A 15,834-nucleotide genomic window follows, 5' to 3' on the forward strand; every position below is an offset into this window, starting at 1 on the left:
CCCTAAGGCAATACCAGGGCTTCAAGTTGTGTTAACTGCTGCAGCGCTGCCGAAGTCAGAGTGGTGTAAATCTACCCAGGTTGTGTTTGCAGCTCAGAACATCGAGGACCTTCTAGAAGGTGCCAGCTGGATCCTAGAAAATTGAATTATAGGCCAGAAATTGGCCAGTTCAGGATAACAGAGAACTTCTGTTCCTTAGGAGCCTCAAATGTAAGTGTCTTTGAGTGGGGACAGATGGAGGACATGATTCTGCCAGGACAGTTGTTTATCCTTTCTTTCATTTTAGTGTTGGGAATTCAATCACTAGGTTGGAATCAGGCTTTACCTGCATTTCAGCAACCAGAGCCAATCACATGGGCTGTCCCAAAGCCTGTAATGAAGATATCACAGACTGGTTTGTGTTGGAAAGGACCTCAAAGCTCATCCAGTTCCAACCCCTGCCACAGGCAGGGACACCTTCCACTGGAGCAGCTTGCTCCAAGCCCCTGTGTCCAACCTGGCCTTGAACACTGCCAGGGATGGGGCAGCCACAGCTTCTCTGGGCACCCTGTGCCAGCGCCTCAACACCCTCACAGGGAAGAGCTTCTGCCTAAGAGCTCATCTCAGTCTCCCCTCTGGCAGGTTAAAGCCATTCCCCTTGTCCTGTCCCTACAGGCCCTTGTCCAAGGCCCCTCTCCAGGTTTCCTGTAGCCCCTGGAGAGGACTCTAAGGTCTCCCCAGAGCCTTCTCTCCTCCAGCTGAACAAGCCCAACTCTCTGCCTGTTTCTGACCCCAGATCTGGAGCTCTCTGTTGAGCTTCACTATTGAGCTTTTCTCTAATAAGGGTTAATACCCACTGAAGGATGAGGATGAAGGGCACGACCGCCTTCTCTTTAGATTCAGCCCAAAGAATCCCAACGCCTTATTGCAGACCACTCGAGCACATACATTTTAAAGCTACTTTAATCATGTCAGACAGGAACAAACTCTGTCATCTCTTGTGCTTCATCCCTGTAACCTCATGTGGAGGTGTGTTACAGAGCAGCAGGTTAGCTAACCGCGGCCTGCTGCCATTAGCTGTTAGCCAGCATCCCTGATCCTGACGGTCTGAAACCAGTGCTGCTTTCCTGGCTTTCCAGACCTGGGAATCCCAAGGGCTCACTGACATCCAATTCCAGCGCCCAGGGGGCTGTGAGGTACGTGATTGATGATGCAGACCCTATGGATATTTGTACAGACTATTCCTAGATCAGTGCAGGGTGAGCAGGGCTGGGTAAGAGGCTGCATACAGCCAGAGTGAAAGACCCTGCCTGCCATCCATGCATTCTAAGTGCCTAGATGCTATGCCAGATTTTGCACGGTGCTTAAACCTAAACTGTCTGCTCAGTGTCCTGACTCATAGTTAATGTCATGGAAATCCACTGTGTAGAATCTCTCTCCACACCCAGGATTTACTTACAGATGAGGTATTTTTCCTCTCTTTGCTATAGTGGGTTCTGAGGTGTTTGCGCTCCGATGTGCGCTCAGGCCACTGGCATGGCTCAGCATTCTTTTCCAATTACCATTCTGCTGAGCTCTGCAGATACTTGGTTGTAACAAATCAGAGCCCTGTTCAAACACTGTTGTGGTTTAGGTATGTTCTCGAAACCAAGAAACCTCACCCTGGGCAGTGAGTCCATCAGTGAGGGCAGTCTGTGAAGACCCAGTTCTCAAGGCACCTTTTATACCCAGCTCCATGTTGTACTGGAGACTATTAACCATTGCGTTTCAAAACAGCAAGGCTTTGTTTCTGGAGAGTTGCATTTGTAACACTCTCCTCCTTCTGTGTGAATCCTCTTGCCTGGCAAGGAGCACAAACGCTGGCCTGTGGCAGTTCAACCAGCGGTATCACAATGAATAAGAAGTGATGGCAATGCATACATAAGATAGCAGGCAGTGTGGGTGTTCCCACTAAAAGCACAAGCTGCCTTCTCAAGCAGCTGCTTGCTTAGAAATCGCTGTCACTTGGAAGCAGGGACTCTCTTTCCCTTTGCTTTCCTCTCCCGTTATATCTGTGAAGCCTCCACCTGGCTCCTAAGCCTCAGTTTCTCTTTCATTCTATATACTGAGTAGCTACCAGCTACAAGGTGTATGTGTGTAAGACAAGGTGAGGAGGGAAACGAGGTGAAGTCCCCAAGCCAAAAGAAAGAGGCAAAGCCTTTAGTGTTCTGCATTGTGCAACGCTCGGGCTTTTTATCCATGCCCGAAACAAAGAGGTCTTCCTCATGGTGTGAGAACGGAGCTCTGCCTGTGTCACAGGCTTTGATCCGAACACTTGAGTGTTGGTGCTTGGGGAAAAGCAGAAGGGAATGGCGTGCCTTATCCCTTTTACTCTGTAATGCTCTCAGGCAAAGCCTGCCATCCAGACAGATAAGAGAAGTCTGGGAGAGATCAAAATGGAATGCAGATGGGAACATGACATTTTCTGTCAGAATAGAGATTGAGTATCTGCGTAGGCATTAAAAACACCCCTGAATCAAGCCCCTTCACCAAATTGAGAGGCTGGGGTTTAAATCCCAACCTTTATAGCATGTGCATATATATATATATACATGTGCATTGGATTTTGTACTCTGAACCCCCGGATTGTTTGTCTGTGCCTCCCTTAGAACCCATTTATCCCGAGGATTTATTTTGAACGGAGATGTTCCTCTGATCGCTTTCAGGCCCTCACCCGAGGAGATGAAAGGAACAAATGTGAGAACTGGCGGTCTTGTGATCTCACAGGGTGAGATCATCTAAGTGCAAGGATGGAGGTGATAAAGGCTGGCACTGAGCAGAGCCTAGGACTGTGACTTCTGTTTCCAGAGCTCACATTGAGCTGGGACCAAACTGCTGCTTTCCAGTGGTGAAAACCAGTTGATTTCTAGCATGGTCAATGGAACCTGTAGATGTTCATCATCTCTGAAAGCTGCCTTCTGCCTCAGGCTCCTCTAAAGGATTTTACCTTAGGAATATCTCTATCCAGAGTGTATGATTTCCAGTTCATGTTGTGAAGCTCTCAGTAGGAAGTGCTGTACAGTGAGATGCTTCACTAAGTATCTGCCCTTGCTAGTAAGTCTCTCCTTCACTAGAGGTAATAGTTGGTTGTTAAAAACTGTAATGCTGATGGGTAGTAGTAGTGCTATGAGAATTGGTGGAAGGTGAAAGAGACCCCTTCCTCTGCCTTATCTACAGTTAAAGACCCAAGGTTTGCTTACTAGAACACTATGGGACTGAAATCTGCAGTCCTTGGTGTAACAGGAAGGCATTTCACCTGTTAAGGTTCAGGAAGAAGCTATTAAAAAAGAAATCAATGTTGGTTAACAGCTATAAAACCTGGAGATGCTTAATGGGATAAAATGATTTGGGAGGAGAAGGGAAGTAATTGTCTTTTGGTAGCAGAAGGATATTCAGCTGTGGGATGACTCGTGATGTAGGAAGGTCAAATAGATGTAAAGAGATTCCAGAGTTCAGGAGAGAAGCCTTGCTTTTTAAGGAACATCCCCGAGTGCTGAGGAAGCGACTGAACTCCACTGTTTCTATCTTGATGTATGTTTGTACATCCGTACTCTTAATGGAGTAAAGCCAAAGAGAGTTTAGAATCCTGTGTGCAAACTGCATGGGTTATATCTGTCACATGCACCTGCAAAGTGAATTGCAAGTCAGAAGCTTTTAATTTGGGCTGTGGTTCTGGGCAGCGTGCAAGTTCCTAAGGGAATGGCATGGATTTTAGAGGCTCTGCGGCTGCCATCTCCTCCTGGGAGTATCTTACTGCATGCGCACTGCTGCTGGTATGCCCCAGGCCAGAAAGAGGGACACTGTCCTGCCCAACCCCACAAGTTAAAGGCACAGCAGATGCAGCTTTTGCACATCGGTGCTGCGTGATGGATGTCCAACCAGGGCAATGCTCAGCTGGGCTCTCAGGAAACCAATCTCTACAATGGGGATAGGGGAACTCAGCTATTACCCAAAGGCTTCTTGGGGAGAATTAATGGAGGATGGTAAGAGACAGGCGCTGGTATTTGTGCCTCTGGTCCAGCTATGCCCTCAGTTATAGGCCTGGAAAGCCTCTTAGAATTAGTAGGTCAGAGAAATGAAAGCTTCCTGAATCCTGGAGCGGGTATTTGTGCCGTTACACAGGTGAACCCTTGGAAAGCGCTGAATATAACTCTTCGTAGAATCAGTTTCATTTACTCTTTATTTAACCTGAAAAATTCAATTCTCCACCTTCTAAAGGATGAATTTAGGTGCTGTGGTGGAGATTGTCATTTAAGGAAGCCCTTTCAAGAAGCTGCAGCTCGATTAAGGCTTCGCAGCCTCTGATCCTTATAGGAATGATCACAGCATGACTATTGGGCATGTGTAGGGTCATTTCCTTTCCCTGGGAGGTTCCCAGCTCCAGCAGCAGCAAGGCAGTGTCATCTCAGCTCCAGCCCCTGGGCTGTGGTGTTTGGCACAGGAGTAAATAAGCTGATAACAACCTCCCCACTGATGGCTTTGTGTAATGATAGATCACGCATTACCATAAAGCCATTGTGTTTCACAGCAACGCTGCTCAGTTAATGACACAAAGCCTTACACTGTGGGTATGTGGCTGTAGAGATAAGGGAAATGGAGCTGTTCTACCAGCTCACCAAAAGTGACTAAGAGAATAAAAGCAATAGGTGTTTGCAAGTGTCTCCTCTCCTTAACCCCTTCTTTTAAGGCTCTCTGCTAGTGGCAGGCTGGTCCATGTTAAATCCCAGAGTTAAAACAATGTGGTGCTGTTCTTCACGTACTTCCCTTGGCGGTCAAGTTCTGTTTCACAAAGGTTTGTTCTACTGCAACGGCTCATTTAGGGAGGCTAAAAGAGCATCTTCAAAGGGCTGCTATAGAGTGACATCTGTTATTGTCACACCAGGACCCTGGTTTAGCTCCTTGGGGAGAGCACCACGTGCAAAGGAAGGGGTGTGATGTGGCTGAGCGAGAAGGTTCTCTGAGCAGCAATGAAAAGTCTCCTCATTGGAGTGGGACCCTGGGTGCTCTGGACCCTCAATACAGGATTGATTTAGAAAGAGGGTTGGCCAGAAGGTTGAGGAAAGTGATTGTTCCCCTCTGTTTGGCAAGCGTAAGGGAGTTTCTAGCTGGGGTTATGTGTCCCATTTGGGTCTCTCTGGTAGAAAGAGGGCACGAGAAAAGCACAGTGAGTCCAGTGGAAGGGGGCTGGAGCACATAGTGCGTCAGGAGAGGTGAGTGGGATGAGTTTGTTCAGCCTGAACAAGAGATGGCGAAGGGCAGATCTTACTGCTTTCGGAAACAGATGGGTTGTTACAGAGAGGTAGAGCCTGGCTCTTTGTGGAGGTGCCCATGGAAAGGTGAGAGCAATGGAAACAGGTTGTAGAAACGGGAATTTTTTTGAGCTATAAAGAAAGAATTCTTCAAAGCCAGGGTAAGCAAACATGGAACAAGGCTCCAGAGATGGATATACTGCAAACCTGAGTGTACAGGACTGGTATAAACTCCAAGTTGGTCCTGTTTCAGGTTAAAGGTTGTAGAGATCTCTTCTTAACTAAATTACCCTATGATTCTAGTCTAAAGGACACATTTCTATTTCTCACCTTTGCCATTCTTTCACTTGAACAGGAGCATTCTAAATGCTGTCACATGGGTTTTTCTCTTTCTCTTCTCAGATGGGGCAGTGTGGGGAAGAAAGGTGCTGGCAATAGTTTGGGCTTTCTTAATATCTGAACTGCTGTTTGTTGATAAGGGAGAAAATGGGCTGACAGTTTACGTCTGAAGAAGTTCTCTTACTCTCCACTAAGCACTATTGATGAAGCTCCTTGATAGCACGGAAGCCAAAGTGTTAGCCTGTCCTAACAATATACAAACCAATATAGGCTGTCCCCTATATTCGGGGATTCAGTAGGCATTTTACATCCTGTGCACCGATATGTGAAGGAGGAACATGTCATGGGACAGCCCCAAGAGGTGCCAGACCAGACTATTCTTTAGGCTGCCCTACCTGCTGGTTTTTATCACTTATCCCAACCCTGTGATTTAGGATTAACCACTAAATGTTCCGGTTTCTTCTTATTGATTTTAATTAGAGACATATAATCTTGCTGGTGATTGAAGCTGCATTCAGAGGGGTAGCCAGAAGCTCTGGTTGATTATTCATTAGTGATCTGTGGCTTCAGCACAGCCTTGTCTCCTTCTGGTTTCCTCTCCATTATGTCTAGGTTAGGCTGGAGGCTGCTCTGTATCAGTTCAGCTCCAGCTGGAGATCTCCCCCTCCTGTTTATCTCAGCTGTACCATGCGTTTCATTAAGATACCCTTACGTATAAAATGGAAGGATTAAAAAGGATGCATGAAATGAGAAATAACCCCGGGGGAAAGAACTTGATTAAAATCACATTAGAAATCCTTATTTAATGCATAGGAGAAAAAAAATAGAAGTCTTTTTCAAGCTGTATGAGCGTATCTTTACTTCTTAAACAGAAATTATGCAGATCCCACTAAAAGAGCAGGTGCCCAGACCCTCCCTGAGAGGAAGAAATAGCAGCCTGTGTCTGTGGGCCATAAAGAGAAGGTGGTTTGCACAGCCCATGAACTGCCTGCAATGTCACAGCTGATATATATAGCATGTGACATTCTGATACCCCGATTAACCAAAGCAGTGAGAGGGTCTGGATACTCTGAAATCACCTGTAGAATCATCTTGCCTTAGGTTTCCTGTGCTCTTGCTTTCAAGCTGAGTGCTATTCATGTCTGACGTGAGCTTCCTGTAGCATTTCAACTGGGTCTGAGAGGCCCTATCATTGAAATTAGACTTAAGACACTAATGAAATAGAAATCAATGCAAGTGCAATCAGCTTTGATACTCAAGTCATTAACATTTATATTGCCCTTTGAAATCCTCCTTCGAAATGTGTTGTTGAGATGTTTCCAGGGTGGGTGTGGGGTTTGTTGGTTGTTTCTTCACTTAACTAAGAGTTAGGTACCAGCTCTGAAACACAAAGCTTATGATTGAGCTGGGTCCCATGTGGTTTCAATGTGGCTGCTCTTTCCAGGTGTTTGGTCTTCTAGTTTTCCCTGTTAATGTTGCACAGTCACACAGAATACAAGAATGGTTTGGGTTGGAAGGGACCTTAAAGCTCATCCAATTCCAACCCTTACCATGGGCAGGGACACCTTCCACTACTGGAGCAGGTTGCTCCAAGCCCCAGCGGTGTAAGGAGTTGAGGTCACTTACTGATGGAAGGAGTTATGCTGGTTATTGTTCATTTACTGACAATAGTAAGGTTTCTGCTCAGGCTTTTTTGCACCACGATGGCCATGACCATGCCTGATAGCTCTTCCTATGCCAAACTGCTCTCCTTGGCTACTGTAGGGATCTAACCAGGGTTTTCATCCTCTACCAAGAGTTTTGGTGATCTCTGAGACCTGGTGCTACTCAGAGCAGCTTTGGGACTGCTTGATCCGTTTCTGTGGATTGAACCATTGGTAGCCCAATGGGAAGGCAACATTTTACATGGTTTTAGCTGAATATTTGGTCCAAAAAGGACCAAATGGATTTTTAAATTACATCAGTGAGCTAAAATACCCTTTGTACTTAGTTAAGCGCTTCCAGTAATATAAAGTCCCTGGGAAGTAACATTACTCCAAGGAGCTCATGTTGCAGTTAATGTGGATGAGTTATAATTTGATTTGATTTGTTATTTCTGTTCTCTGTCCCATGAGCACAACACTAGAAGTCTAAATCTCTTGTGCAATGAGGGATAGACAAATAGGAGCTTTTGTCTTTCTCACCACCTCCTCAGACAATGGTGGCACTTCTGGTTTGGTGGTGAAAGCCTGAACTGAGCTCTTGGATATGCAGAATGTAGGATTATGCTTGAAATTGGCATTTCTGTAGGTGTTTAAGCTTCCTAAATGTTCATTCAGAGAGCACCAGTTAAAATAACTCCAAAATCGTATTTGCAGCATGATCTTTGTGGTTTTGTGTGAAAATAGAGCAGAGCTGCTTTGTTGCTATGCAATCCATACTTGATACCTTTTTTTAACCTAGAAATGAGTTTGGTTGGGTTATATGTCTCTTTCTGTTCCTTTTCGTACCACAAGCCTGCCATGAATCTGTAGGCTAACTCACAATACAGATCGTTGCCCATCTGTCATCTCTGGAATATAATGTCAGCGCTGCTAAAAAAGCCTTTTTCCACATAAACATCCCCCTCTCCAGAATCAGGAAAAGCAGCCCTTCCCATCTAAAACATACCATTTTGTTTTCAAATTGCCATTTATTTGGCTTGGAAAAGGCCAGGGCTCTCAAAGCAGGAACTGGAGAGGGAAAACATCAGGGACACGCACAGATGCTAAGGCCTTTCGGAGCTGTGAAGCTGGGTGAAGGTCTGAGCCGGTCACATAGCTGGGAATGTTTTCTCCTCTAAAAGGCACAGATTCGATTGCCCTCAGCATCACACTGTGAGGAGCTATTTCTGCTCCCCTGAAAGGGTCTAATGAAGCAGTGGGAGAAGGCTCGATGCCCAGGACCGCTTTCTCCTGCGGGTCCTGCTGAGCCAAAGCATGGAGAGGGGAGGAGCAGCAACAGGGCAAATGCCTCTGATGGGGCCCACAAAAGTTATCTCTTGCAGGCAGCTGCTCAGAGCCTCATGGTGTTCCTATCAACATAGAGCTCCTCACCCATGGGTTGGGGCCCCACACCAGCAACACATGCTGTCCATGTAAACACTTAGCCTCAAGGGCAACCAAACTCATCATCAGCCCACCTCCACTGGGCCAGGCAGCATGCAGTAGAACAGACTGGCTTAGTAAAGCCATCTACCTGCAATAAATCTGCTTCCTAAAATAGCTGCAGGGCTGTGGGGTATTTTTATAACAGCTACACTGGCCTTCTATGAAGGACCGTAAAGAAGACTTTGAGGCATTAGCTTGAGTGTAAACTGGTGCAATTCTGCCTGACTTTGAAGACAGCCGGGAACAATAACCATGGGAAGGGGGAAGTACCTGCTTCACCTTGCTTGGGCTTTAAAAAAGGTACTCAAGGGTGTCAGTGTAAATATCAACACTGTGAGACCCTTCACTGCTGGTAGCTTTAGTAGGAATGCGAGGTTTCAGTAGTCATCACGTGCGTTATCTTAACGTTTTACAAGGACTCTCCATCAGTGGTGGTGCTATTTTAGCATTTCTTGTCTCGTGCCTCCAACAAGAAGTGGGGAAAAGGAACTCACATTTACCTTCAGTACACAGGTCTGGATGTAAGATCTCAATGTGAGCAATGGTTGTGTGATAGCTCCAGGCTGGCCAAGGCCACTTCCTCCACCCGACCCCCTCTCCACGTCTCTTCACCTCCTCTGCCTGGCCATCTCCCAGCCCCTGTGAGGAGTGCCCTGGTCCCAATGGGAGAGGAGCGTGTGCTGCTGTGGGAAGATCCAGACTGCTTCAATTAGCAGCATTAAGGACAGCCCTTGCTCTTGGTATTTCTGCTGGAAGGAGAGTCAGGCATCCCTTTACTCCACAGTTACCCCAAGAGCAGTGATCAGCGTTTGCCAGCCATTAGATCACATTAACCAAGACCAAGTGTTCAGTTTGCTTCTGTAGCCTGGTCTGTCTCGGGGGTGTCAGGGCCCAGCACCTTCCTTGGGGGGTGTTTTTGTCACTGAGGCACTGTTGGTATCCTCAGTGCTATCAGGCTGGCATGGTGGGTACCCACATCTCCTGGGCCCCAGCGTGGGGATGGTGTCAGCCGCCATCCTGAGGGTGAACAGGCAAATCCTAACTAGCAGGACCTATTCTGCTGCAAAATGACCACAAAGAATCCTCAGGAGCCATCCCCAGGGAATACCAGCCCGGAGCCCCCTCTGCAGCTGGTGCCTCCTCCACCCCATTCCCTTCTTGGATGTCAGGCATTTGCCCTGTCAGAGGGCTAACATTAACCCCATCCCTGACCTTGTGCACTGCTTCTTTTCCCATCCCAGCTGCTGGATTTAAACTGGGAACCTTTGGTGCGGATAAGTGCTGTTTATATTTAACCTGTGGCACTGTGTGAGCATTAATTAGGATTGCTGGTAAGGAATGCAAACCTATTGGCACCCTCCTTGGTGGTTTCAGTGAGGAATGCTGGCATGGAGACAGCTGAGCTGCTGCGCCGTGTGCAAGAAGCACGCAATAACCAGTGAACATGTTGAGGAAATAGGCAGTATTTCAGTGATTCCTAAACGTGTCCATCCCTGTGAGCAGGAATTTGCCATCTTGGCTGCTGTGTGCCTGTGATATGGAAATATTAGTTTATTGGTGGGCAAAACAAGGGCTGTTCTATTCGTGTTGTGGTACTGTGATATTTGAGCAGCCCAAACACTGTTGGTGGCATTGCAGCTGCATGAGCAGAACTGGGATGGTTTGGGATGTGGTCGGCATGTTTGGAACAGTGGATTGATTACCAGCCAGAAAGCACCTGTGTGGTTAAAAATACTCAAGAGAACGGGTATGCACTTCTGGAGGTAACCTGAGAACCGCTGAGAGTCCTTCATTTATGTCAGTGGCTGCTGTATGGAATGTGAGAGTGAATTTTACAGGGAATGGCTGTAGGACCAGGGCTCTCATGAGGAAAAGAGCATCATCAAATCATCAGAACTCAAGATGTCAAATGAGGCCCTCCCAGGTCCTGGTGGCAGCTCTGATGCTGATCCCCAGGCTAGAACCTAGATGTTGGTAGGAATAATGTCATATTGGGTTTGTTCAGCCTCGAGGAGAGAAGGCTCTGGGGAGACCTTAGAGCAGCTCCAGTGCCTAAAGGGGCTACAGGAAAGCTGGAGAGGGGCTTGGGACAAGGGCCTGTAGGGCCAGGCCAAGGGGAATGGCTTTAACCTGCCAGAGGGGAGACTGAGATGAGCTCTTAGGCAGAAGCTCTTCCCTGTGAGGGTGCTGAGGCGCTGGCACAGGGTGCCCAGAGAAGCTGTGGTTGCCCCATCCCTGGCAGTGTTCAAGGCCAGGTTGGACCCAGGGGCTTGGAGCAAGCTGCTCTAGTGGAAGGGGTCCCTGCCTGTGGCAGGGGTTGGAACTGGATGAGCTTTAAGGTCCCTTCCAGCCCAAACCACTCTGATCTGGGTTAGTGTGTGCTCTGTGATGGTCAGATTGTGCACCAGCAGATCTGGAGAAGGAATAGAATAGCCAGGGCTGGCTGCAGCTGTACTGGTAAGAGGAGACAGGAGGGGGTTTGGTGATGGTGCAGCTGCTCCCTTGGAATACGACAGGGATCACTGAAGAGGAGCCAACAGTTTGGTTGCTTTAATATTCCCCTGATAAGCAGGAAACCCCACAATACGGGAAGCTTTGTCCTTTCCTGTCTCGTTCGGTGATGAGCTTGAATAGTGAAAACCAAACCCAACCCCCAAATCCTGTGTAATGAACTTACATAAATAAATGCAGTTGGTCAGTCCCACAGATTAACTCCTGGTGGTAGAATGGATTTCTCCCCTGCTTTATGACTTGGTTCTCTCGATTTGGTTGAATCTACACTGCATCAGGAGCAAATTGCCTCAGTTATTTCTTTGCTGCAAAGAAACAGCTGCAGCACTTGCACTCTTATAGATCTTCCCTGGTGCCCTTTTCCTGTCCCCTTCTGCCTCTGCTGTGTCCCTTTTGACAGCAGTGACCGGAAGCACACACTGTGGTCCAGATTGGGGATTACTGCTGTGCCTAATAGGATTAGAAGATTGTCAGCACTAATCCTTATCGTGTTCTTTAGGCAGACTAACCTTTTACTTAGGTGTTTGCCTCCTGTTGCACAATTAGTTGACTCCTCAGTGATTTCTTTACAGCTGCTGTTTTGTCCTTTTGCGAGGCCATTATAATGGATGCAAACCTCCATGGGGCTGGAACTGGATGATTTTAGGGTCCTTTCCAACCCAAACCATTCTGTGGTTCTGTGGTGGGGCAGAGCCTACACAAAGGAGGCTGGGAAGGAGACTTAGACAAGGTTATTGGCTTGGGCAGAGAATCAGCCTTGGGTTTGTGTATTGCGTGCAGAAGGAATCATTTGGCAACAGTCTGAGCATGGGGATGAAGGAAGGCAGGAATCAGTGGTCACTGATTACATAGGAAACTTGGGTGAGGGGGAAGAGAGAAACATTGTCTTCACAGGGGAGAGGAACTGTAGGAAGAGATAGGATTGAGATGGATGTTTGAATTAAATCAATTGTATGCAAGACAGTAACTTCAGGAGGCTTTTTGGAATAGGCCTATCTGCAGGTATTTGCCTCCAACCCCTGAAAATGCTTTACAGAAGTGCCTGAACGTCTTCTGTCTTTCATTTGTAGGGAGTACCCAGAGGTTAAGGGACTTCAGGCCACATAATAAGCCCCAGCAGTGACAAGACTGGAATCCAGCATTCCTTAAACTGTTTTCAGTGTGGTAAAGCACAGCAGTAATAAATGCCCATATATGCACACAACACACTGCAGGGCAGATGAGTGAAACCCTCAATCTCCAATTTAGGGAGAGCACATCACCTTAGTTACTGCCCCTTGCTCCGTAGGCGCAAAATCACTGCACGGTTTCATTCCCTCACCGGGTTCCGTTCCAAGCATTTATTGTCTGCAACTAATTCTTTTCCAGGGATCCTATAAACTCTTTGCTCCATCAGGATCCAGTTGCTTTCTGTTACCAGAACAAACTGAGGAAATGAATATCAATCACTCGGTGACTCTTTGCAGGAAATAAAGGCGTGAGATAGCAGCCAAACCAAGGAGGAAGGGCAGAAATGCGGTGCTTATAAGGAGAGCCAAAAATGTTATTATTGTAGTTGCTGAATATTATAGAGCTTTCTTCCTTTTGTGAGCTCTGCCTCCTTTGGATTAGGTCCTGCTCCCACTGATCGCAGAGGGGATATTTGTTAGGAGCTTCAGTGAGAACAGGATCAAGCTATTGTCTGTGTGCTCTTCCTTTGCCTTCACCAGTGTTGCTGTTAAGATACTGCAAGGGACAAAAATGCTCTTGGCTTCCCAGAATCTGAGCATTTGGATCTAATCCTTGCATACAGCACAGTGAAATGAGTTCAGAGCTGTCTGCTTCCAGCAAAGCTTTCTGGAGCCAGTGTGAAGCCTCTGTAAAACACTGACTCTCCTCACTCAGTGGGTGCTTTTCTGCACTCTGCATTGTGCTTCACGTTCTCTAAGCGATGCTACAGTAAGCATGATGGAGCGCAGGTCACTGCTATGGAAATCAGGATGTGTGCTGGCTCACCCCAGCCTTCCACAAATCCCGTCTTCAGCTCCGGGAAGCACAAAGTACACCATAGCCCAGAGTGTTAATATTTAATGTCTTATGCACGTAATGGACTCAGCTGTAATTATGAGTCCCACAGCACACAATTGCTACTGGTGGGATGCAAAAGATGACTGCGGATTCATGAGGCTCCACCATTAGGGACTGAAACATTGATCATTTCCATTCCCAAGAGCTGCATATCCAGATGTATGAATTTAAAGCAAAAGCTTCCATGGAAAGGTTGGGAGCCAATAACCATTCATTCCCCTGCAATCTATTACATTTAGACTTTGCAGCATCATCCTGCTGCATTGAATAAAAGTGACTGAACCCTGGGCAGGGCAGAGTGGTTTTGACAAGCCTATGCTCATGGCCAGGATGATCCAAGTGAATAAGCATTTAGGCAGTGATGCAGAGAGGAGTTAGTGTAGAAAACCTCTCAGTGTTCCCTTCTCAGTAGTGCTATTTTTAACTTACAGATCCCTATTCCTTTCTTACATGAAATCTTGAAGCTGGCAGCATCCCCTTCAGACTTGGAAATGAAAGGAAACTGGAAGAACAGGAAAGCTGGCATTTTTAGGCCCATTAGCACATCTTCCTGGGCAAATTCTCTTCCTTTGGGCCTAAATTGACTTGACCAAACAGGGCAGGGCTTTTCCCTGCAGCAGATTTAATCACAGAATCATTAGGGTTGGAAGGGACCTTTGGAGATCATCTAGTCCAATCCCCCTGCTAAGAGATAAGCCCCCAGCTTTCACACCCCTTGTGCCAGTAGAACTTGGATCCTGCTTTATTGTGCTTGCCAGTTCTTCAGGGTATTGAGCAGAGGTGGAAGGGAATGTAGAGAGATGGCTCTCATTAGGAGCTCCTCTATTCCTGGTGTCACAGGAGGTTGTTTGGAAATCACAGGAGGTCGGTGGCCTTTCTTGGTTTGGTTTGGGGTTGGTTGTTTTGTTTTGTATGTAATACTAAGGTACAGCTATGGAAACCATTGCAAAAGGGGAGTCAGCCTGAATCCCTGCTCTTCATTCATGTCTCTGGCAATAGTTTCTCTGAATTTAGTGATGCAAAATCATCCCTGTACTGTACGTAGAGCACTCAAGCTTGAATCAAATCCTTACACTTCTTACAGTGCAACAAACACATTTAACAGGCAGGAAAAAGAAATTAAAGGTTTCCCTGAGACAGGAAATCAATCTAATCCATTTGTTGTTTGGTTTTTTCCAGGCTTATATTTGGCACTCTTTACCCCGCATATTATTCCTACAAAGCCGTGAAATCAAAGGACATCAAAGAATATGTGAGTAATGAGGTTTGGGGCTGTGCTGCAGGGTTTGTTTTCTTCCTCATCACATTGTGAAGGTGTTGCCTGTATACTGGGAAAGCTCCTAAACTGGTGCAAAGGGAAGACTGGCCTGAAGATGGGCTGGCACAAGTCTCAAATAAGGAGACTTGGGTTTGTGCTTCTGGCTCCTCTGCTGAGTTGATGTGCTGTTTGACAAATGTATGCTGTTTCTATGGTGTTGTGAGCTAAATATGGTCAACTTAAAAGGTGTTTGTCACGCAGAGCTTTGCCTGTTTTCCTTTTGTTTCTAAAGAGCAGCATAAATCAAAGCCTTTTCAAAAAGCCTTGAAGCTTGAGCTGCTCATTCAAAGCAAGGATCAGAGGAGGAAACTTGAAGCACATAGAACTGAATCCTCAGATGGAAACATCCTTCTGTGTGGAGTGACCTATTTACAGGCAGATCTGGTTGTGCTGCCTCATCCTCTGGCTGAAAGATCTTCCCTGGGCCCAGTTTCTAAAGGCATATGGGGCCACCAAGGGAGAGTGTGATGTGGGAGAATCAAAAACACTTGGATGCTGTTGGTGGCCTGGAGGATTTGTAGTGCCCTTCACAACCTGAGTTCTGTCACACTGAACCTGACTCAGCCTCCAGATCTTGACTCTTCCATCCTCTCAAGGTCCCAGGGATAACAAGCCCATTTTCTCCTCTGGCTAACAGCACAGATAGGTATCCCTTTAAGTCCTTGCGCCAGCTCTAACAGGGACTCACTGTGCCTGCTGAGATTTTTCCCTTTCTTTCAATGCCCTCCTTCAGTTAATGGTTGGGATGTTCTGAGTGTCTTTAAGTGTGGCAGAACACATCGGATACTTACAGCAAAATGTCCCTGCAGCCCTTGCACAGCTTTGCTGCTCAAGGTTTGCACATCCTTTGCTTGGAAAGGGTGGAGACGTGTGCTGGCATCCCCAAGCGGTGTCTGCCACTGATACTTAATGTTTCCATAGCCCCTTTCTGGAAGGTATTTTGTTGAAGGATCCAATTCCTGTTGGGAATTCAATTGCAAGCGAAGAACTCGCATCAGACACATGGGGTCATGACCCAAGTGTGAGACCTGCTCTGCACTTAGAGTTGTTTCTCAGTTGTGGCAGTACCTCTATCAGTGTCTGATTAGATAACCCGAAGCAGTAGTAGTTTCCACTGACCCAGTACAAACCTTCATCTCTTACTCCAGATAATATCACTGCAGTTTATTTTGATTAGTAATAGCCATTTTGACAAATGGTGTTT

General features: G+C 46.8%; 1 protein-coding gene across 1 annotated transcript in view; it reads left to right on the forward strand.

Moving 5' to 3' along the window:
• The window catches only part of REEP1 (receptor accessory protein 1), a 67,474-nt gene that overhangs the window by 12,243 nt on the left and 39,397 nt on the right, over positions 1–15,834 (forward strand). Inside the window, exon 2 of the mRNA XM_080621010.1 lies at positions 14,492–14,564. Within this exon, the coding sequence (XP_080477136.1) occupies positions 14,492–14,564 (73 nt within the window). The remainder of the gene's footprint in view (positions 1–14,491; positions 14,565–15,834) is intronic.

Source organism: Psittacula echo (assembly GCF_963264785.1).
Source record: "Psittacula echo genome assembly, chromosome: 1".
In the NCBI taxonomy this organism is placed as follows: Eukaryota; Metazoa; Chordata; class Aves; order Psittaciformes; family Psittacidae; genus Psittacula; species Psittacula echo.